Raw genomic sequence first — 23,140 nt, forward strand, 5'->3', positions numbered from 1 at the left:
AGTGGGGCGAGGAGGCCGGGACTCGGATCCTGGCCTCAGGGGCTTCGGGGGCACGGGCTGCCTGGGCTTCAGGTGCGGGCGCTGTAGAGACCCGGACCGAGTCGCCGCGTGCCGGGTTAGAGTCAGCAAGAGGTTTTCTCGTGGGCGTATGAAGGGCACCTGCAGTGGGGACGCGACACAAAACAAACATGAACAAATATCACTTGTGATAGTGCTGGGGAGAAATGCAAAAGGGTAAGGTGACAGTGACTGGGAGCTCTTTTAGACTGGGTGACAAGAAACCCACTCTTTGAGGAGGTGACATTTCACCTGAGATCTGAATGACAGAGGAGGAGCCAGTGTGAGTAGACTGGGGCAGAGCAGGGGAGTGACCTGAGTAATGTAGGTTCTGAAGGCTCACTGTCTGCTGAGTGACGGGAAGGGGGGCCACAGAGAGACCCCGGGAGACGGGGTAAGATTTGGGGTCCTTTTGTGGAACCGATGGGCCTGGCTGGTGGAGTGGATATGGGGCTGGAGAAAGCCTCAGCCAGGATGTCTTTCAGTTTGGGGGCTTGAACAGATATGGGGGTAATTAGTGGGGGAGATAGAAATAAACCGGAACCAAAAGGTCTGTCTATGCTAAACTGGAGTTGCCTGTTAGACATCTCAGGGTGGCTGTGTTCCAAGGATCTATGACTCTGGGGTGCAGGGATGAAAGCAGGACTGGGCATGTAAACATGGGATCACTAGCATGTAAAAGAGGGTTAAAGTCCTATTCAAGTTCTATTCTGAGAGGATCCTGATTTCCCTTAAAATCCTGTTTATAAAATTTGATGGAGATTCTACTTGATCCTATCCTCTGTTCATTTTGTGCTTCCTGAGCCCCAGGTTTTAGGTACTAGATATAAGGCTGTGAATGAGACGTGTTCCTGTCCTCAGTGAATTTTCAATCTAGTCTGAGAAACAAGTGTGTGGACTAGTCAGAATATAAGGAGCAATGAACTGAAGGCAAAATAACGGAGCAGGGGCTGAGGGCAAGAAGAGGAAGATGCAGGAAGTTGAGGAATGGGGTAAGGATCTGGGAAGACCTGAGGGAGGGGTGGTGCCTGCCACCTCCGACCAGTGTGGGATGCCTCTTTAAGAGGGGGAAGAGACAGCTGGAGTGGTCAGTAGAGGGGGATATGCCTAAACTCATGCGTTGGCTGGTTAGAAAGGTCCTTTCTGGGGTTAGACATCTAGACACTTGCAAACCAGGGAGCTTGCTCCCCAGCCTCCTGGCTGTTGGTCCCGCGGGCCCAGAACCTCTCCCCGGTAATTGCTTTCCGTAATGTGTTTGCTCCAAACCAATTTCACGCCTCTGTGAGGACTCCGCCCCGCACTGGAGGCGCGGACTTCCCCACCACCAACCTACCGGTGTGTGAATGCGTGGGCTCGTACATACAGCACACATTAAACACAACAGACACACAGGGTTCGAGAACCTGGGCACGACCATGCACAAACCTAAATGCATGCATAGTAGATTTTAGGACACTCGTATGCAAACCTTCTACTGCCCCCGCCATCAACCGATGCACTCACAACGAAGCACCAGGAGCTCGGACCACTCGCCTGGTCCTGTTCCTTTGCCCTTCGCACGTCTCCTGACTAACGCCAGGGGGCGTTGCAGCACTCCACGCCTCCCTCGCGGTAGCTGCAGTTACGCGCTGCTGCCACCAGAGGATACCCGCGGACAGGGCCCGACGCTGCCCACCGTGGGAAGACTGACCGGCCAATGAGTGAGCCGGATGTACCGACCTGTTGGTTTTGACTTCAGAACACTTCGCTTGTTTTCAGCCTCGTAGGTGCTGTTGCCCGTACATGAAAGAGAGGCCAGATGATAGGGCCTGACAGGCACAGGCAGAAAGGATAGATCAAAACCAAAATCCCTCCTAGGAGCATTTCCCAAATGGGTGGAGTAGTGGGAGTGGGTCAGGTCGTGGACAATTAAAGTAGCGCTTTGAGAACTGTTTTAGAAAGAAGAGCGGTACTGTGTTCAGAGATTCAGCAGAACCACAGTTTCTACTGGTAAAGAACGCAGCTAGTTCTGCTCAGATTGGATAGCGACAGCATCTGTCCTTGGTACTGATGGGACAGTAAGAAGCAGTTTATGGAGTGCTGCTGACTAGGGGGACATGAGTTCTGAACTATTCTGCCCTTCATCTGTTCCATGCGGGAAGAACTCATTTTGGATAGTGTTCTCTCTATTCCCATGAGCCTGGCTTTCTGTGTATGTAACAATTACCTTCTCACACGTGGAGAAGTTAAGTAAACGGGGGCCCAGGTCACATGGCCAGTGAGGGGTCAGAACTTGACTCCAGGTCTTTTTACTGTGCATATGCTGTTTTCCATTTATCATGTGGCCTCAGTTCCACCTTCAATGAAAGGGCAGGGAGAGAAAGTGGGCTGCAGCAGTTGTCCCTGAATGTTAAGGACTATGAAGTCATACTTCATGACCCAGCATGGAAAGGGGACAAGGTGTGTTAAAAGCACAATATCTAGTAAACATGAACCATACCAAAGTCCCTGAGGTCTTTCTTGTCTCAGTTCAGAGTTGGTGGTCTCCTGGGATTTGTTGGTACCAAGCTGTACCCCTGGAATCTCTTTGTCAGCTTCAGTGAGGAATCCAGTTTTCTTAATACAGTTCTGAGCAATACACATTTGGCATGAGCAACATGACATATGTCTTCAAGACCAGAGGATCTTTACCTTTGAGTCCTTGACGATGCATGGTCCATTCTGTATCACCAGAGAGTGACAGGTTTATTTAAATGGCCTTTTATTTGGTGGGCATGCTTGGAGGAAGAGGGTTCAATGTATAGCCTTTTGAGCTTTTGGAATTTTGTACTATGTAGTTTTATTACCTATGCAAAAAGTGAACGCAATTATTTTAAAGAAATGGCTCTTCTTCATGCCTTATTTGATTGGTGTGGAATCTGCTCATACAGCCTTAATTGCAGTAATTGTAGCCCAAAGTTCCCTCCATAATTTATCGAGTCAATAAGCCTCTATTATGTATCCAACACTGTAAAACCATCAAACCAAGTACTTGACCTCTCACTTTTTAAGTACAATACATTTTTTTAAAGTCTGGTCTTCGTGCTTGGTTAATTTAACAAAGGGTTATTCTGAAGACTATCTTTAGACAAGGATGCATTCTAGTACTTTTATAGAGTTGGGGGTTCCCCAGGGCTTAAGCTAAGGCACCTCTTCTTTCTTCATGGTGACCTCTTCCCACCAGACCCATCTCTTAGAAGTTTCCTTGAGTTTAATGTACAGCCCAGGGCAGATCAAGACTATATGGAAATATTCTTTTCTGTTCACTTTTTTGATGAATTGTCAATCAAGGCATAACCAGAGGAAGCTCCTTTCTGAGTCCTGCACGCTTCCTCTGTGCCACTGTGGTGATAGTGTCCTTCAGGGTGTTGATTTTAAATAGCCTGATATTAGCTGTGTTCATTAGGCCAATATAACACTCCTGATTGGAACAAATGTCAGTGAGACCCAGTCTCTGTCCTGGTGTGGCAACTCTGGGGCTCTTTGTCCTAGGTTTTCCTTCCTACCTAAGCCAAACCCTTTGCCCCTACTTAAATTGCATTTTTCCAAACTTGTCTGCCTTTTCTGTTAATCATTTTAACTAGCCTGGTTCTCCCTGGCCTCACCTGAATAACAGTTTCCTACTGATCCAACGACACTCATTTTAGCTGACCAGTCTTGCTCTGTGTCCTGAAGCTCAGGTCCCTCTTCTGTTGACTTGCTTATCTCAAGTCTCTTTCTTGACAATTGACCTGAGGTGCCTATCAAGCCAAAGTGCCTATGACTTTTGCATCTAGATTGACAACTCTTCTGCTGGGAATCAGGAGGAGGGGGCCAGTCAAAGGCCCTACCATTTCTGTGTCTGAGAACAGGGGAGGTGAGCAGAGTCATCCGCAATTAGCGGATAATTAGCGCTGCTGACCCTTGGGGCTCATCAGCACTCCTGGGGCCAGCCCCCAGCAATCAGCCAGGGCAGGTGGAGAGTGTCAGGCCCGGGAATGAATAGGGCTCATCAGCGGCGCTGGAGCCGGGGAGCCAATCAGGGAAATTAATAGCAGAGAGAGGGCGAGAGTGAGGGAGGGAAACAGACAGACACACGGACAGGAGGTACAGATACAGGCGAGCAATAAGAAAAAATAAGAGTCGCACTGGGATAGGGAATGAGATGGGAAAGAGCTAATCAAATAGAGGACTAGGAATAAAAACGAGGGCGGGAAAGGGAAGAAGAGTAGGAGGAAGGAAAAGAATGTAAAGGATGGTAGAAAGGAGGAGGGGGAAGGTGAAGGAATGGTAAGTACTTGGCACAGTGTGGGCACTCGAGGAAATTACCCAGAGAGAATAAGAGACCATGGGTCACAGAGGAGGGAGTGAGGGAGACGCGGAAGAGCCAATGCCTAGAGAATAAAGATCAGGGGACAGCGTGCTAATGGGGTGGGGAAGACGCGACAGAGGAGGAAAAGGGCCCCACACGAGTGGCCCTACGCCGCGCGCGCGCGGCGCTGGGTGCGAGCGCGCCCCCTGCAGTCCCGCCGCCCTCAGCCCCGCTCTCTCCGGGGAGGTGCTGTCCCGCCCGCGCGTCGGGCTTCTCCGGGGGTGACCACGTCCTGCGCTCCCGCGCCCGCAGAAGGGGCGTCCGGGGCGGGGAGGCGTGCCCGGGGCCCGACGGAGGGCGGCGGGCTGCTGCGGCTGCGGGCGCTGGGGCTCTGCCCGCCCCTCCAGCGCGCCCTCCCGGCGGCCGCCCGCGCCGCGTCCACGCCGAGACCCGCTGCCCGGTCCACGCCGGGCCGCCACCCGCTCGCCCTCCGAGCCGGGCCGAGCCCGAGCCTGCGGGATGAGTGGGGGCAGGCTGGCTGCAGGGAGGGGACCGGCCCGGCAGCTGCCGCCGCCTTCTCGTCGGCCGCAAACTTTCACAAAGCGGCGTGTCCGGCCTCATCAATCTCCATTAATAATAGTTGGTTGGGCCGCGGGGGGCGGGCGGGGTCCCGGGCCGGCCGGGCCGCTGGGAACCGGCTGCGCGGAGGGAGCTGGAGCCGGGCGCGGCGGCGGCGGGCGGAGGGAGGAAGTGAAGCGTAATTTGAGGAAGATGGATGAGTCCGGAGGGCGACACCCCCAGCCCGCCCGCCCGCCCCCTCCCTCCTTATGAGAGGGAGCGCGGCGCCGGAGCCACACTGCGCCGAGCCCGCGCCCCGCCGCCACCTCGGCCCGGGAGCCAGGAGCGAGCCCTGCGTGTCCGCGCGGGGCGCCCGAGCCGCGGGGCGCACGGCGGCGCCCGGAGGGGAGCGCCCCGGGGCGGCCGCAGCTCCGGGCGCGATGCAGAGAGCCGGAGGCGGCGGCGCCCCGGGGGCCGGCGGCGGGGGCGGCGGGGGCCCGGGCACTGCCTTCTCCATCGACTCGCTGATCGGGCCGCCGCCGCCGCGCTCCGGCCACTTGCTCTACACCGGCTACCCCATGTTCATGCCCTACCGGCCGCTCGTGCTGCCGCAGGCGCTGGCCCCCGCGCCGCTGCCCGCCGGCCTCCCGCCCCTCGCCCCGCTCGCCTCCTTCGCCGGCCGCCTTACCAACACCTTCTGCGCCGGTCTGGGCCAGGCCGTGCCCTCGATGGTGGCGCTGACCACCGCGCTGCCCAGCTTCGCCGAGCCGCCCGACGCCTTCTACGGGCCCCCGGAGCTCGCCGCCGCCGCCGCCGCCGCCACTGCCGCGCGAAACAACCCGGAGCAGGGCGGCCGACGCCCGGAGGGCGGGCTGGAAGCCGACGAGCTGCTGCCCGCCCGGGAGAAAGTGGCAGAGCCCCCGCCGCCCCCGCCTGCGCACTTCTCAGAGACTTTCCCAAGTCTGCCGGGTAAGTGCGGGGCCACCGGGGCGCCGGGCGGGAGGCCAGTGCACCTGGCTCGGAACCCCGGGACCTGCCTGGAGCCCTGAGGCTCCGGACCCCAGGTCGCACGCGGACTCTACGGACCCGACTCCGGTTCAGTTCCAAACACAGGACCTCTAGGTCCCCAGACCCACCCTGCTCTGTCCCCAGAGCGCTGGAAGCCTAGCCAAAGACTTCCCAGCACTCTCTTCCAAATTTCTGTCTTTCCTCTCGGCATTCCAGCCCCCGGGCCTCGCCCTGTCGCCTTCCTAGAATTGGGTCTTTTTTCTCCTCTGCCAGGAGTAGAGAAGCGACAAGGGTGGGATTCCTGGGGGCACCAGTAGGGCCCCTGGGTGAGGGCGTGTTCGGAAGCTGTCAGTGTAGTAGGAAGGGCTCTTCTGCCTTCGGAGGAGAGGATGGTATTGACCTCCAGTACAGATGGTCAACATGGGCTGTGCGGTGGCAGGTGCAGAGGGAGGGTCACAACGTGTCTGTGGCTTCACCTTAGCCTAGAGGTCAGTCCTGAACCCACAGGTTTAGAGCTAAACCTTGAGGAACCAGGTAGAGGGACTACCCGCAGCTGATGGGAGGCAGGAGAGGCTGAAGGCTGGGCTGAATTGGGTGTGGCCTGAAGACCCATAGTTGAGAATCTGGCTGAGATGCAGCTCAGAGCCCCGAATTCTCCATGGATCCAGGAGCCTGTGTATTAAATGGAACCCTGCTTAAAATCAGCTCACTTAGAACCCTCCTGTCCTTGTTATTGGTCCTTAGCCCCTCGGAGCCAGAAGAGCTTTCTCCTCAGGTAGATCTAGGTGTTCTGAGATCTGATGCTTATATAATTTGGCGGACCTTATTTAAGTAAAATAGGGGTCACATAAAAGTGTGGGACTGTGAAGCCTAAACTTCCTTGGCACAGATGAATTTGCCTTTGCTCACACACTCACTGTATCCAGCTTAGCAGGTAGAGAGGGCCCCAGAAGACCTGGAGGAAACAAGCATCCTTGGCCAAAGAAAGGCAATTCTTGGATCTCCCTGAAATTATCCAAAGGGCTGATCACTCTTCCAGACCCAGGACGGCCACAGAGCATGTCTTTCCCTCTGTCTCAGTTCTGGGCATTTTGGCTTTGAGGATTCAATTCTTGTTTTCTTTTTTCATACCTGCCTAGACCAAAAGGACACCAGGAAGTCAGAACAGCATCTCCCAAGGAGGACGGGGAAGACAGAGCACACCTGAAGATGAGAGGAAGTGCCCCAGGATAAGAGGGTGGGGTCTGGAAGCCGGTGGGGTCTGGAAGCCAGCGGGGGATCTAAAGAAGGAAGGATAGAACAGGATTCTTAGAATAGGATGGCCCTAAGGCAGAAAAGGCAGGAGGACAGGTCATCAAAGGAGGGCTATGGAGGTGGTAGAATCTGGAGGCAGAGCAGACACACCTAGGAAAGAGACCAGCTGGAGGGAGACCCCAGGTGGAGCAGACCTGAGGGGAGATGCCCAGCCCATGGAGGACAGCAGCTTGTGGCCTTGAGGTAGCCTCTGTTCTTCTTGTGACCTTTTTGTATAATGGGGGCTTTCTTGAAGAAGATTGAATATTGGCTACCAAACAAGATCTTGATAGAGAGGAATAAGCAGAGGTGGGTAAAATTGTAAGAGAAATATTGAGGGAAGAATAGAGGGCAGGAGGAAGAAGTGAGCTGAGTCCTGGGACATCAAAAGAGATGAAGAAATGAGGGGGCTGTCAGCAGAGGGTCTCTGGACAGGGCTGCGTGAAAAGCAAGCAATTCCACCAGACCAGAAGTGTGTGTGCATGTGCAGAAGATTCCTGTGCTGGGAGGAGTGGAGAGTGCTATAGGAAAAGAGTGGAGGCAAGGGGTAAAGTTTGAACTCTAGGAGTAATTGCCCTTAAAGGGCTTTCAACCCTGGAGTGATGGGAAACTGGAATCTACGTGGAAACCATGAGGGGGAGATCCTCATCCTGGGAAAGAGTTGGAAGCAAAACGTGTGTTGTTCTTGGAGTGTGGGCCTGGGCTTCGTTGCTAAGCATGGTCAGGGAGACCTTGCCAGGGCTGGAGGTCCTTCCTCAGCCCAGGGAGATGCACAGTGGGTTGGGCCGGGTCCCGGCTGAGCAGCAAGGACGCAGCCTTCGGAAGAAACGGCCACTCACACCTGCTTCCCCAGTTGTGTGTTTTCCTGAGATGGCTGAGAGAAGAAATGCAGTACCAGAAACATTAGGCATAAAATCCATCTGGGAAGCGATGGGCCACAGCCCACCTTTAACAGTGGGAAAACCAGCACTCCAGTTGGGTTGATGCTGGGGTATTTGGGATAAAGTAAGAGTTCTCTGTGGGAATAATGGGACTGAACCCTCCATGGCAGAAGAGTCCGGGGAAAGAATGCAGCCTCTAAACTGGCAGAGAGGAACTGCTCTCCTAGTGGGGTGTGCTGACATAGGGCTGCAATTATTCATTTGTATTTGTTCAACATGTTACTGTTACCAGTCCCTTTGAGTGAACCTGTGGGGGTGACGATCAGTTTAGAGAATGGTGAGTGAAGGCCTTTTCTTTGGGAATTGCAGGGACTATTTTTTTTTTTTTTTTAAGTTGACTGAGAGTGAAGATGGAATCCACCCTCTACGAGACTTGATGGAGGAAAAGACAGAACTTCATTATGATTTGATTGCAGGGGCAGAAGTTATCTTAGCAGGCATATAGGAATACGGGGTAGAAAGATACTGAGAACGGTTGATTGAAAAGAATCCTAGGTTTGGCACGTGGGGAGCAGGGGACTCGTGAGCAAGTCTTTTTGTTGGATGCTAAAGGGGAAAAAATTTTGAACTGGAAGGGAAGATTAAAATATGAAGTGTAGCTCGGGGGTAGAGTACTTCACTTAGCATGCCTGAGGTTCTGAGTTCCATCCCCAGCACTGGGAAAAAAGTACACATCAACAGAAGAGCCCAAAGTGTGTGGATTAGTAGAAGTGGTGTAAGCCGAGTACGTAATGTAAAGGTTTTTATTAGCCACGTTAAATAGATAAAAGAAACAGGTAAAAGTAATTTAAAAATACATCTTATTTAACCCAGTGTGTTCAAAATAATTTCAACATTAATCCATATGAGTGTTTTAAGTGAGATATTTTATATGCTCTTTTTATACTAAGTCCTTGGACTCCAGTGTGTATATTAGACTCTCAGCACAGCTCAGTCCAGACCAGCGGTGTTTCAGGTGTTCAGTAGCAGCATGTGGCTGGAGGTGACCTGCCTTAACATAACACATCTAGAGAGTTCTAAGAACAAAGTTAGGTGAAACTAGAAGGAGCTGTGGGCAGGTGGAGAATGAGTCCTCCACGCGCAGAGCAATGGAGAGAAGGGAACAGTGAGTTCTGGACGCGGGGGGCACAGAGCCAAACTGAGTGGGATGGGGAGATGCTCTGAATCTGAAGGGCGTGCGCTCTGTGAGCCACCGAGCTGACTGTGTGCAGGTGGTGCGCATCAGAGAGGAGGCCGTGTGCTGGGGAGCAATGGGAAGAGCTGTCTGTTAGGGACAGCAGAAGAAAACTTGAAACTGGGAGTGTCCAGAGCAGTGACTCACTGGCAGAGAGGGCTGGTTGCCTGGTGCACACGCTGGGACGTACGGGAGGGTAGGTGCTCCATGTACATTGTCAGATGGGCGTGGGGACACAGGAGGGATGATAGCGTGCTGGGCTTGTGGAGAAATGAAAGCAACCACGAGGTGACGTGGAAGAAAGAGCCTGAGAGATGTCAGTGTCGTGAGTGCTGTTTAAAAACCAGACAGAAGAAGCTTTGCTAATTTCTGATTAGAAATCACAGCACTAGTGATCATGGTGCAGGAGACCATGTGACACCCAGGGAAGATGGTCTTTGAGAGCGGATGGCCTTGAGCCAAGCACCTGATTACAGCTCGGAGCATTCTAGCTGACCAGTGGGTGATTTCTGAATGGGCATCTATAATGAACGTCAAGATCCAGTGTCTACCCATGGCAGGAAAACAGGAAGTGGCACTGGGATGTGTCTCTTGCTAGACACGGAGGAGATGTTTTGGAGGTGATGGGGACACCCAGACTTTGTGTTCCTAGAACTTTTGAGGGAAGCGCACAGTGAGACATGGAGAAAGCTAAGTGCTGCACTTGTGCAATGGAAGGGGTGTTTTCCAAGGAGCTGTTACACTTGGGCTCAAGTCTCAGCTTTGCACCCTTGACTCTGTGACCGGCACACCACTGTTAGTCAGTGAGGATTACTGTGTGTCCGTTCCTGGATTAGTGCGTTCTGGGTACTTGGAGAGACACAGTCCTGTAACCTCCCGAGGCTCCGGTGTCCTGGTGGGGACCACAAGCCTTCCTTCGGGTGGTTGTTAGCATCCTGAAATTCTGTGGTTAAAGTAGGAGTCGCCACAGAATCTGGGGAGCCTTCTGCCAGAGGAGCTGTCAACTATGGGTGGGAAAAAATGACATCTTTACAGTACTAACTTCTAGCTGAAATTTGGTCTTTCTTTAATTATGAATATAGGCCAAAATCATCCGAGTTTCAGCAACACGTGAGGTTTTTGATATTGCAAGAAATCACAGATACAGCTGGGCACGGTGTTGCACACTTATAATCCCAGCAACTCAGGAGGCTGAGGCAGGAGGACAGCCTCAGCAACTTAGCAAGACTCTGTCTCAAAATTTAAAAAGAAGAAAAAGAAAGAAATCCCAGTTATTTTCACGTACATTTGTAATTTTTGGAAGAATCTTATTTAAAACATTAAAACCATGAGTATATCACAAATTCAATTTTAAATGTCTGGTAACTGTAATAATGTAATTGGGTTCAAATATAATCTGTGTTTTATGCTATGCACCTAAAAGCATTATCCTGAGGCAGAGCAGGTGGGCTGTCTCTGCCTGCCAAAGGCACTCGGGCACAAAAAAGAGAATGAAGGGTCCCTATGGAGAGACAGATCCACAGTGAAAGGCAGTCATCGGAGGACTGAGCAGGATGCTGGGCTGCCATGTGCCACAGTGAAGGTGGTACTTGGGGAGGTGGGGCAAGGGGCCCTCTGCAGCAGCATGCATGTGTCTACAGATAGATATCAGATGATGCGGAGGAGAATTCTGCTCAGAGTGATGGGCGTGGGTCTGTCTTGGGCATAATGGGAGAGAGGCAATAATCGGAATCATGAGTGGGGATATTTTAATGGGAAAGAAGGAGGAGCATGACATTATGAGCCAAGTGCCCTGCACCGAGATGAACATTTCAGGAGGAAGCCATCAGTTGGACTTCCACCTTGGAAGCAGTGGGGGAAGGATCTTTTCTCTAAAACTGATTTGGACTCAGGAGATGAAGGGAGAGAAGCGGTGGAGTCGCTGTGCAGAGAGAGAGCTGGACAGGCAGGAGGAGGAGGAAAGGGCTTGGAAGGAGGAGAGAACTTTGTTTAGCAGGCATGAGGACATTCCTAGGCTGGGGTAGGAAAGCAGCAACCCCGAGTGGAAGCCAGCTGCAAGCCCGCTACGGAGGCCTGTGCTCTGAGCTCTGAGCAGTGTGGAAGGGTGGGAGGCCTCTCGTGGGACTTAGGTGGCCTGGGAAGATTCCCGGTCTAGAGGAACCTGGCGCGGGTGCTGACTGGAAGAGAGGGTGGTGGGGAGAGGGATGCCTGGATTTGCTGGGGACACAAGAGTGGCCAGTCAGGTTGAATTCAGGGGTAGTAGTAAGAGACAGCCTGGCCAGCAAGGGGGCTGGTCCTCGTGGATGAGCAGAGCAGAGGGCTGTGGGAAGCTGTGGGGACAAGGGTCATGAGCAGAAAACACCATGCAGGCCTGGGGGACAGCTGGGCTCGCCAGGCCAGTTTCTCAGCTGAACTGCGGAGATGGTAGGCTGATGCTGGGAGTCGCCAAGAGGGCAGGACTCTGTGCCAGGGCAGGGGAGAGGGAGGCAGTGGCTGGAAGCAGGAGGGGTGTTGTCCCAAGAGGAAGGCAAGAGGTGCTTTGTGCTGGGACGATTGTGATTCCAAGAGTCACACCTAGATGCTCGAGTCCATAGGGAGCGAGTGTGGCCGACTCACACCTGTCCACCTGGGCATCAGGAAGAGGGTTTGAATCAGGTGGTCCCTGAGGTTTCCTGCTTGCGCATTCTGCTCTACCCATCAGGATACTTTATTAATGACTCCTCCCTCCCTCTTTTTCTCCCCATCTCCTTGTTTTTCACTGAGGTGATGGTGATCCAACCTGGTCCTCAGCATGTTTGTTTATTTTTACAAAAGGCCCCTGAGCCAAGGGCCAGGGAGATTTTGTGCTTCCTAGTGCCGGGTGGTAGAGGAGGAGCAGGCAGGCCGGCTGTGCGTTGTGGGGTGAAATTAGGTCTGACCCTCAGGTTAGGAAAGCCTCGTCATCAGGGGTGGGGAGGAGGCACCCAAGCTATGGCTGTGTGCAGCCGTCACGTGAAACCAGTGAGGAAAACATGAGGGACATGGAAGTAGATGTTGTCTAGGACAAAGGGTTAGGATCAGTCGGGACCGAAGTTACCTGGTGAGGAAGTGGTGAGAAGAGGGCGTGGTGACACTGGAGGCTGAGGCAGGAGAATCGCAGGTTTGAGGCCAGCCTCAGCAGCTGAGCAAGATCCTGTCTCAAAATAAAAAATGAAAAGGACTGGAGATGTAGTTCAGTGGTAAAGCACCCCTGGGTCCCATCCCCTGTACCAATACATAAAGAAAGGAAGTAAAAAGGAAACCGCGCTGTGGAATCAGTTTCTGGCCTCTGGTCTTCCTCCATGTGGTACAGTGGTGCCATGGGGGTGACCTTAGGACAAGTCTCTTGACCTTAAATGTGAGTGAAGAGGCGTGGTGGGAGCAGAGGCAGGGACGGGCTGTGGTCCAGACAGTTAGTGCAGGTCTCTGTGGTCTGCAGCAGAATCTTGATCTGGGCCTTTCCAGTGTCCTCACAGGCAAGTGAGGGCGATAAGATTTGCTCACAGACTTGTGGCTTAAATGAGAAGATCTTTGTGCCGTGTCCTGAGAGTAATAGGTGCCCAAGAAAGTATCCTTGTTGTCCTTGCCCTGGAATAGGTGTGGAGCCCGCCAGGATTCAGCTGCACGGCTCTGTGTACTGGGACCGTGTGGGTTGCTGACCATGTGCTGTGAAGGACAGGTGTCCTGGGCCAGGATGGAGGGTGGGGAAGTCTGAGGGCTGTCAGGCCGGTGAGTTTCCACGGTCTCTGGCTCTTTCTCCTTCCTCTGGGTTCTTGGGTCTCATGTTTTGGTGCCCCCTGAAGATCCCCGACTGCTCAGAGCCCATCTGCTGTGCCCGTGGGGCCTGTTCTCCCTTCCTCTCCATTAAAAAAAATGTTTCTTGCTTTTTCTTCACCAAGATTCGTCTTCCCTCATGATCTCTGTGAGGAGCAAAACCATTGGAGTAAACTAATTCACCCTCAGATGGATTAAAGAGCTTCCTAAAAGACCAAGTGAATTTCAGACTGGTGGCGCTCTGGGAGGTGCTGTTGGGCATAGCTCTGGTGGACATGGAGGGGTCACTGTGGTGGGAGGGGTGTAGGCGGGAGAGGCCTCCTCCATGAGCAGGTGGTCATTGTGGCTCCCATGACAGCGTGGCACTTAGGTCCTTTCAGCTGCTTGTGATGGTAGCTCACCCTTCATTTGGACTAAGATGAGGGGTTATGGAGTCATGTGATCACAAAGCGGCCTCGCGGGTCCAGAAATGGGAACGACATGGTGGGGTCTGTCCCGCTTCCTCTCTGCTTCGTTCTCTCCTCAAGACAAGCCCCTTCGTGTGCTGAGAGGCAGGGAGGCCACCGCACAGGCAGCTGGAATGTCCACAGGTGAGGACCCAGTGAGGGCCCTGGTGTTTTCCAACCCCAGGAGGACTGGTGTCCCCAGGGAGGCAGTGTGTTCACTGGGCCAGGGCACAGCTGGAAGACCCACCACTGGGCAGGAAGGGGCAAGCTGAGCCCTAAAGGAAGGACTGCTGTCACTGAACATAGTGAGGAGGGACCTGGCAGGAGGAAGCAGCTGGAGGCTGAGCCCAGAGAGAGGGCGGGAACGGGCCTCAGCTCTCCTGGGGAGGCTTGGCTGCCCCACTGCCCGTCATTGGTCCAGAGAATCAGGGAGGGACAGGGATTCAGGGAGCGAGGTGGTGGGAGGCAGGCTGACCAAGGCACACCCCTCAGCGAGCTGGCCCTTTGCTCTGATGCCCACATCGAAAGGGAGCCTGGCCGAGAGGTGGGAGCTACCGGAAAGTGGCGTTCAAAGGGAACCGTTTCCATAGTTGGCCACATTCTTTTTCAAGTTAGAAAATATGTTTTCAGATAAAAGGAATGTTGACGCGTAACCTTACATCCCACAAACAGTAAGGACAGAAGACATCAGGAGCCGGCTCTGGTGGGGTTTCATCTCAGGGCAGAGCTGGGCCAGCCCGGCCTCCTGTTGGCAGCCCCTGGAGTCTGCTCTGAGCACAGGAGCAGGGACTGATGGCTGGGCCACAGCCTGTGGTGATGAGGGAAGCGGGGAGGGCGACGGACTTGGGATTTCAGAAGCTTATTCATTTAAGGAGGCGTCGGGAGAGTGTTACCTCAGGTGGGAGGGGGTGGGACCAGGTGCTGCGTCTCTAGTTATGTGACTCAGAAAAATCCCTTGGTCTTCCCGAATCTCCATTTTCTTTACTGGAAAATAAGGTTACTAATTCTGTATTATTCCTAAAGTAACAGTAGATCAGGTCACTTCAGTGAGTTGCTTGAAGGTAGAGGAAGATAATAAGTGTGGAAAGTGTTTTGAAAAGTTAAAGCCAGGCTGGCGCACACCTGTCATCCCAGCTGCTGAGGAGGCTGAGGCAGGAGGATGGCGAGTTCAAAGCCAGCCTCAGCAAAAGCAAGGCACTAAGCAACTCAGTGAGACCCTAACTCTGAATAAAATACAAAATAGGGTTGTGGGTGTGACTCAGTGGTGCAGTGCCCCTGAGTTCAATCCCTGGTGTGCCACTTCCACCCAAAAAAGGGGCTGGGGGTGTCACTCAGTGGTTAAGCACCTCTGGGTGAAATCCCCAGGGGTCATGCAAGGGCGCTCTGAGCTTGTCATGACCGGGAAGGGCCTCCGGAAGGCAGCGATGGAGAGAATCCTTGCGTGATTTGGAGTAGGACGCTGCAGTGGGCTAGGTCTGCGGCTCAGCGGTAGAGCTGGCCTAGCACGTGCCAGGCACTGGGCTCGAGCCCACAGCACCGCATGAAAATAAATAAGATAAAGGTATCGTGCCGTCTACAACTAAAATATCTACCACAAGAAGAAGAATGGAAGGAAGGAAGGAGGGAGGGAGGGAGGGAGGGAAGGAAGGAAGGAGGGAAGGAGTGGCTGTTCCTTATGCACCTGAAGTTAGAGGAGGGCGGCCCTCCCGGGAGGAGTGCACACCCCCCTGGAAGTGCGCTGGTGGCCACCAGTGAGAGGAGAAGCTTCTGTCTCAGAAGAGAGCCTCATGCGCTGGGCATGGCGACGAACTGAGTCTTGAGGTCTGGGACCAATGGCAGATGGCCTGTGATTTCTCCCACCTCTCCAGGGGCTGGTGGTGATGCTGGGGACAGCACCCGGGCTTCGAGCACACGGGCGAGTGCTCTGCACTGGGCTACGCCCCAGCCCTTCTCCCACCTCCAGACCCACAGGGAAAGCAGTGGCTGGCCTGGAGGATCAGGAGGAGGATCAGGAGGAGGCTCTGTGTCCCGACAATGCGGCGGGCTGCTGTTTGAAGTAGGTGAGAGAAGGCAGGAGTGAGGGATGCCTTGCCTTAATAGGGACATTGATTTTCTATGATAACAGGGCAGGGGCCAGAGACTGGATGAGTGAGGGACAGCACGGGGCCAGCTGGATTCCTGGGGCCAGGAGTCTAAAGTGACCCTTCACTCCCTCAGTGGCTTCCCATCTTCTTTGGTGACTCTGACCACAGGACTCCCCTCCCCTTGGCGTGAGTGGTACTGTGCTCTCTCTGTTGGGCAATACCTTCCATGGGGTCTGCGGCCCTCCCTGTCCTTCCCAGTCTGATCTGACCCCACGCTGGAGCTCTGTGCCCTGGAGCTGCTGGCCTTCCTCTGGAAGTTGCCCCTGCAGGCTGATCCTGAAGCCTGAGCAAGGCTGCATCCACTCTGCGCAATCGCGAGTCACCCTTCGTGACATCTGTCTCTCAGACCACAGCATCAGGAACGCTGTCTCCTGCCGGTCCCAGCCATTCCCTGGTGACAGACCACGCTCTCCTGCAGGCTCAGGGAACCCAGCATACTCAACCCTGGTGCCAGTAACATTCCCACACACAAAGGACAGGACCTTTCCTCCTGTTTGGCTCCCTATCTAGTACAGTCAAGTGGTTCCCAATTTTAAGATTTTGATTTTGCTGATGGTGTTCTTTTCAGAATGATTATTTGCAAAGTAAAATTTCCAATGAAGTCTTTTTTTGTCTATCAGGTTTGGTTTATTTTGTTGTTGTTGTTCATATCAACCAATGACAACATCTGCAATTGGAAATTTGGTTTTATGGATATTCTATCTACCAAATCCAAGTACTGTAAATCAAATTTTGCAAATAGAAATTTTCTCAAAAGGGTTTGCTATTTCTGTTGGTTTTTAGTCAACAACAGAAGTTTAAGTAACATTTTGGTTTTGCTTGACTCTTTTATCACTAATATTTATTATAAGTATTGGATAAAATAATTTGACCCAGCATGGTGACACTTACATGTAATCCTAGCAGCTCAGGAGGCTAAGGCAGGAGGATCTCAAGTTTGAGACCAGCTTAAGCAATTTAATGAGACGGTCCTGTCTCAGGAAAAAAAAACATACAAACAAACAAACTGGGGGTGTGGCTCAGTGGTAGAGCATTTCTGGGTTCAATTCCCAGTACCGCAAAAAGAGAAAGAAAGAAAACAATTGGCATTTCTTCCGCCGTTAGGGCCTGCTGCCTTGGCTCAGCCTTCCTGGGCCACACACTGGGCTTTGGCTGTGGGGTTCTGCGGCTCCCCCTGCTGGTGGAGCAAAGAGCAGTGGCATCTTGCTTTGCTCCCAATGCACCACTATTCTGGGTGGAAAAGGTGGAGCTCTCTCCTCCAGCAGCCGCCTCCTCTTCTCTCTCCATTCTTGGAACTTTCAGCCCTTTCTTTGTCTGGTCGAGCATTTTTTCCCAGCTGTCCCCACCCCACTTTTCTGCAGTCTCGCGGCCCTGCTTGGCCTTTCCTCCTCTCTCCCACTCCTGGCTGGGCTGCTGCATTGTCCCGACGAGCTCCGCTGAGACAGACGTGTGGCTGTGCTCGCCTCTCCTGGTGCCCATCGCCCTCCCCCACCGTTCCGTCCGGAGTCTCTTATCTGAGTCCTCAGTGTCATGATCATAAAGGCGCATGGAGACACTCTTGCCCCTGCTGCTCTGCGCCCCACTGGGATGGAAACAAGAGACCAAACCTGTGCTCCTTGGAAGGCCTTCGGAGCAGCCCTGAGGTGGCCTCCTCGTGTGGGCTCCATTTTGCTGATGTCTGAAGACAGAGGGATGGATGAGGTGATCTCAGGAGGGCTCTGCCGGATCCAGAACCGGGAGCTCATCTCAGCCATCATCGGCTTAGATTGATGGGACGCCCCGGGTGCTTGGTGCCGTACTAAAGGGTTCCATACTTCAAGCCCTGAAATCCAGTTTCTGCCTTTTTAGCACTGTTTAAAATCATCTCTTACTGGGCTGTTTTATGAGCTCTTGTCGTTCTTCCTGTTATTGACTCCACAGTATGTTTTAAGAATTAAAGTCAGAGGATTTAGTGATGGCGTTGGGATTGTCCTTCACTGCTTTCAGCATCGAGTGGATTCCTGGGATCCCGTGGGTTTCCTGTGTGCATGAGGCCCAAGGCCTGCTGGGCAGTGGGTAGGGTATCCGTGGAGGTGTCTTATGGGCACTGGAGCTGGGGTGATGGAGAGGCTTGGCAGAGGAAGTGGCAGAGGTGGAAGAGAGACGGAGAGGCAGAGAGCAGACATGCAGTTGCTGGATATCATTTATTTAGCTGCTATTTTATTGAGTGCCTACTCGACGCAGGTCATTTTTAAGATGCTGAGGATACAGTGAATAAAACATCTAGAATCCCTGTCTTCATGAAGCTCATATTCTCATAGGAAGAGGCTGCTGGTGGAAAGAAGGAATGAAGGTGGTGGGTGTACCACAGCGACAGACAGATCAGAGGGGAGGTCCGGAGTGTTGTTGAGGTCTCAATCCCAAGGGGACACTCAGGAAGCTCTCCCTGGAGGAGCAGGGAAGCAGCCAGGGCAGAGATCCAGGTGGATATAGGATTCCAAACAGGGAAGGATGAGGGGTGAGCGCAGAGGCCAGGAAGCCAGCTAGGAGAAGAGGTCACTGATGGTCTGCGTGGTGGTGACTCGGACCAGAGGCAGCAGGGAGAAGGTGTCCAGCTCTGGGTGTATTTGAAAGGCGGATTCGTGAGTGGACGTGGGTCATGAGAGGAGTGGAGGGTGGCTCCAGGTCTGGTCTGAATACAGGAGGATGGAGTTCCACTGAGAGGAAAGGACAGTTCTGTGGGAGTGGACAGCAGTGTGGGAAAGAGCCCTTGGTGCAAGGAAGGGGGGAACCCAGGCTGAAGATCTTACAGGAAGCAAAACAGACATGGCCAGGGATGAGGTGGGTGTTGGGAAGCATGTGGCTGGCACCCCCACCCCATCCCCCACCCCATCCGCGCACAGTGCTGGGAGCCTCAGGACTGATCCTGAACTGTGGCTGGTCAACCTGGGAATAGGGCAGAGGGAGGGGTGGGGGCAATGGTGACCGGTCCTGACATCCTGGCCTCTAGGGAGAATGTCAGCTTAACTCTTGAGAAAGAGCAGGTGTGCCCTGGAGCAGTGAGGGACCAGCAGATGAGATCTGGAAGCTTCTGGGTCTCAGGCAGGTGGGGAGGGTCCGTAACACAGGATGAGCCCCGCCCACCCGAGGGAGGCGTCTGGCCAGCGTCCTGCAGCTCCTCACACCCGATTCCGCTGTACTCTCCACTCGGAGCGGCTGTGTGAGGAGGGACATCCCAAGTGACCCCTTCCTGTGGCTCACAGGTTCCTCCCTATCGATTGATCACCTTTTGACTTTCTGTTGTTGGGCAGAAAATGAGGGGGTTTGTAAAACACTGAAAACATTTATAATGCATTATTTGCAGTCCTGACAAGCACATCAGTGGGTAAGACTGAAAGCAATGGAGGAATTAAATTTTAGCATTATGTATGGATTAAAATGTTTATGTGCCTGTGATTACAAATAATCACTCATCTACCAAATGAGTCAAAATTTCTTTTTTGACATTTCCTCCCCCTTCTTTCCCATTGCACTTCTGCTTTTTCTGCCTCCTGTTCCCACATTCCCTCCAGCCCTGAGCCCCTGTCAAGCTCTGGTCCTTGGGCTTCTGAACCTGAGCAGGAACTGCAGCAGAGGAGGGGTGGGGAAGCCTGTATGTCACTGTAGAATTAAGGACAAGCATCCCAAGGGGATGGGAGGAAGGTTGGCCACAGACGAGGAGATGGCATGTGGCTAGGGACCCCGTCCTGGCTGGACAGTCTGGTTAAGAATCGGAAGGGAGCTGGAGAGGGGACCTCCAGTTCCCAGATCCTTGGAGTGTCTTGGACTCAGATTTCGGGAGGTGGGTCAGATAAGCCTGAAGGCTCCATCCAGGAGTGAGGGTCTGCGGCCTCTCTCTGTGCAGAGGGAGTCAGAGAAGACGGAAGGTGGTGGGGGCAGCTCCTGCCAGCTGGGCTGGATGAGGACTCCCAGGGGAGCAGCAGGCCTGCACTCCCCTCCTCCCGTGGTGGAAGCATCTGAGCCAGCGTCCACCTGCTTTGTCTTGAGGCCTGGTGTATGAGGGACACTGGGTTTGGAGAGGTGGGCGGTGGGTGTGATAAGGACAGGATGGGGTGGTGGGAACGTTGGGGGCCGCTGTCCGCTCCCGTTGCCTGCCCCCCTTTCTGTGGTGACATTGAGCTGGTTAATACCTATCTTCCCGTTGTCTCCCCGACCCTCTTCCCGCCCCACGTGCCCGACCCTCTCCTGCCACCTCTTCCCTTGCGTGTGTCCCTCCTTCCCGCCGCCCCCCCCACTCCTGGCCACGTTCCACGGGCCTCCTCCGACCTGTCTTTCCCTGCCCTCTCCCGCCCCCTCCGTTGGTTTCTCGCTCCCCACAGCAGAGGGGAAGGTGTACAGCTCCGATGAGGAGAAGCTGGAGGCCCCCTCCGGAGAGCCAGCAGGCAGCGAGCAGGAGGAAGAGGGCTCGGGCGGTGACAGTGAGGAAGACAGCTTCCTGGACAGTTCTGCAGGGGGCCCGGGCGCCCTTCTGGGACCTAAACCGAAGCTAAAGGGAAGCCTGGGGACTGGAGCGGAGGAGGGGGCGCCGGCGGCCACCGGGGTCAGTGCACCTGGCGGGAAGAGCCGGCGGCGGCGCACGGCCTTCACCAGCGAGCAGCTGCTGGAGCTGGAGAAGGAGTTCCACTGCAAGAAGTACCTGAGCCTGACCGAGCGCTCGCAGATCGCCCACGCGCTCAAGCTCAGCGAGGTGCAGGTCAAGATCTGGTTCCAGAACCGCCGGGCCAAGTGGAAGCGCATCAAAGCTGGCAACGTGAGCAGCCGCTCCGGGGAGCCCGTAAGGAACCCCAAGATCGTCGTGCCCATACCTGTGCACGTCAACAGGTTCGCCGTGCGCAGCCAGCACCAACAAATGGAGCAGGGGGCCCGGCCCTGACCCGAGGCCAGACCGAGGCCCACCCTGGCCGGGCTCTGCGGACCGCGGGACCCCGGCGGGGAGGGCTCCCGAGCCTGAGACCAGAGACCTTCAGGAGGAGGGGCTTCAGGGCCCCGGGGCTCTGGCTCTACTCGCCAAGGAGGTGCTGGGCCGGGGAGGACTGCTCACGCAGTGTGGTTTCCAATGCCCGGGCCTGAGGTGCTGTGGCTAATGCCTGGGAACAGCTCCTGACCAGATGGAGGAGCCCAGGGCGACACCAGCCAGGCGGATGGCAGCTCCTTATTTATTTTATGTAAAGTCTGTACATACGGAGCTACGTGTCTGTCTGTCTGCACTCCTGAGAAGCAGCGGGAAAGTGGTTTTGTCAAGCCTCAGCCTGAGTTCATCCATCCTCATCCCAGCTCCGAGCAGCACCTCGCCTCTCCAGTACAGGGCCAGGGAAGAGATGGCCGCAACCACAGGGAGCCTCCCAGGGAACTGCCGCTCCCTCACCCTGCCTCCCTGCGTGGCCCTGCTCCCACACACACCTCACCTCACACTCCTGCCGGCCACCGTTCCCTCCCCCAGGTAAAGAGGCCAGCTTCGTTTCTGGTGTCTCCTCTTGGGAAGAGGTGAGGGCTGACTTCAGGGCGAGGCTCACTCCCATTTGCATTAAGGCTAAATGAAGCACTTGACCCTAGCTGGCTGGCCAGTCGGGATAGCTAACCGGGTAGAGCCAGTCGGTGACTGGAGTGGGGTGGGGCTCGCTCACACTACCTGTGAGCACCTTGAGCTTTCTGTGCAGAGGACGCAGCAACCGAATGGCCTCTGCTGCCCTTTGCCATTTCAGGTGTGAGGGCCGAAGTGTCAGATGCTGCAGCCTGTCCTGTTACAGAACAAGACGGGGGCAGGGGTCATTGCCAGGTGGATGGGACAGGAGACTGTGATGGTTCTGGAAGGGTGTGTGCTGTGGGGGAGACCACAGAGCTAGGCTTGGGGATTGGAATTGTTAGCAGATTAAGGAACAACATCAGTGGACAAAGGAAATAGCAGGAGCAGCGCTGTAAAGACAGCACTGTGGAGCTGCAGGCAGGGGGCAGGGAAACCTGTGGAGGCTGTGTCATGGCAGGCCACCTGCTTGGTTGGGAAGAGCTGGGCTACGGTGACTGGGGAGGAGAGCTAGTACGAACAGGCCCTGGAGAAGGAAAACAGCAGGCTCAACTGAGGCAGGAAACCCAGCCCCACCAGCCCCCGTACCTTCCTCAGAGGGCCCTGGAACTAGGGCTAGGCAATGTCTCATTGACTCGTCTTACGGCAAGACAGAGGCTGCCCCCCTTGGCAGGCTGCCCCCCTTGGCGGTTCACTTCTCCCAAGGCCAGCAGCCCGGAGCTATGACTGGTCAGTGACAAAAGAAAGGTCCAGCTGTGCAGTGACCCACAGGGCAGGTTGTTGGTGCCCCTTGGCTAAGTTTCAGCTGGGCTTCAGATTTCAGCTTAAAGTATGAAGTCCAAGGCTAACCCCCCTGGTACCTTAGACTCACCCTGCATAGGGAACCAACAGGATTAGGTTGTTTTGAGGAGGTAAATCAGGCAGAGGTTGACAATGACGGCTGTTGTCCCTTCAGCAGGGAACAGAGGCTCTGGCTCCACGTCCAGTGTGGAGGGCAAGCGAGCACTGGGCAGAAAGGCTGGAAGGACCGGCCACCACCAAGGCCCCTGCTGCATTTCCTCTGGCTGTGTGCCTGCGTCAGGCAGGGTCCTGCCAGCCCAAGCGGCTTGCCTTGAGGGTCTGGAGGTGACTGTTGCTAGTATTTCCCAAGTCCAGGAACCCAGTCCTCACACACCATGGCCCTGTCTCTATTCTGCCCTGATCTACGTGTAAGGCTCTGAGCCTTGCCAAAGGGGACAGGGACAAAGAAATAAAATCTGGTTTCCTCTCTGAGCAGTGTTACTTGATTATTTACTACAAGTAGGCAGGTGCCCGTGCAGAGCAGCAGCCAAGCACGCCTGCCAAGTACCCAAGGGGTCTCAGAAATCATGGGCAACCAGGAAAGTAGTCTCAGGAATGGGGAACAGGCTCCTGAGAGCTGGGACCTGAAGTTCTTGTCCTTCAAGAACCAGTACAACCCCCCCAGATCTCTGGAGAATAACTAAGGGATATGGTGGGAAAGAAGAGCAGAGGCTTCTGGTCCTGCCCCCAGCTGGGCAAGCTGCTGGTGGGAGTCAAGGTGGTGGTTTTGCCAGGCCCTCCCCCTTCCCCGCACACAAAGCCCAGGCACCTGCCCGTCCGCCGTGCCACAGCCGGCCTGCTCAACAGCTACTGCCCTCCGGTGGCATTCTCCGAGTTCCTAGGGACTCAGTGCCAGGGAGGCAGCGCGCATGCCCTCCGGGTGCACTCTGCCAGGCAGGGTTGTGGCATGTGGTCACTCTGCCAGGCAGGGTTGTGGCATGTGGTCACTAGGTAGAACACCGATGGCAGACACCCCTGGAAAGCTGCTGTGTGTGGGGCACACGGAAGGCCGCACCCC

The 23,140-nt window shown here is 54.6% G+C and overlaps 2 protein-coding genes across 2 annotated transcripts in view; both read left to right on the plus strand.

Annotated features, from left to right (window-relative positions):
- Window positions 1–23,140, plus strand: part of TMUB1 (transmembrane and ubiquitin like domain containing 1) — a 106,441-nt gene that overhangs the window by 26,208 nt on the left and 57,093 nt on the right. The gene's annotated exons all lie outside the window — the stretch shown is intronic.
- GBX1 (gastrulation brain homeobox 1) lies at window positions 5,350–22,993 on the plus strand. The gene is made up of 2 exons (XM_079151619.1): window positions 5,350–5,893; window positions 20,081–22,993. Exons 1-2 carry the CDS (start codon window positions 5,365–5,367, stop codon window positions 20,632–20,634), a joined length of 1,083 nt encoding a protein of 360 aa, XP_079007745.1. The 5' UTR covers window positions 5,350–5,364; the 3' UTR covers window positions 20,635–22,993.

Source organism: Sciurus vulgaris, assembly GCF_902686455.1.
Source record: "Sciurus vulgaris genome assembly, chromosome: 8".
In the NCBI taxonomy this organism is placed as follows: domain Eukaryota; kingdom Metazoa; phylum Chordata; class Mammalia; order Rodentia; family Sciuridae; genus Sciurus; species Sciurus vulgaris.

Excerpts from the sequence above, each read along its gene's own strand:
- GBX1 (XM_079151619.1), top strand. The coding sequence starts at position 5,365 with ATGCAGAGAGCCGGAGGCGGCGGCGCCCCGGGGGCCGGCGGCGGGGGC. Across the intron at positions 5,894-20,080 it reads GACTTTCCCAAGTCTGCCGG|CAGAGGGGAAGGTGTACAGC; the intron begins GTAAGTGCGGGG and ends CGCTCCCCACAG.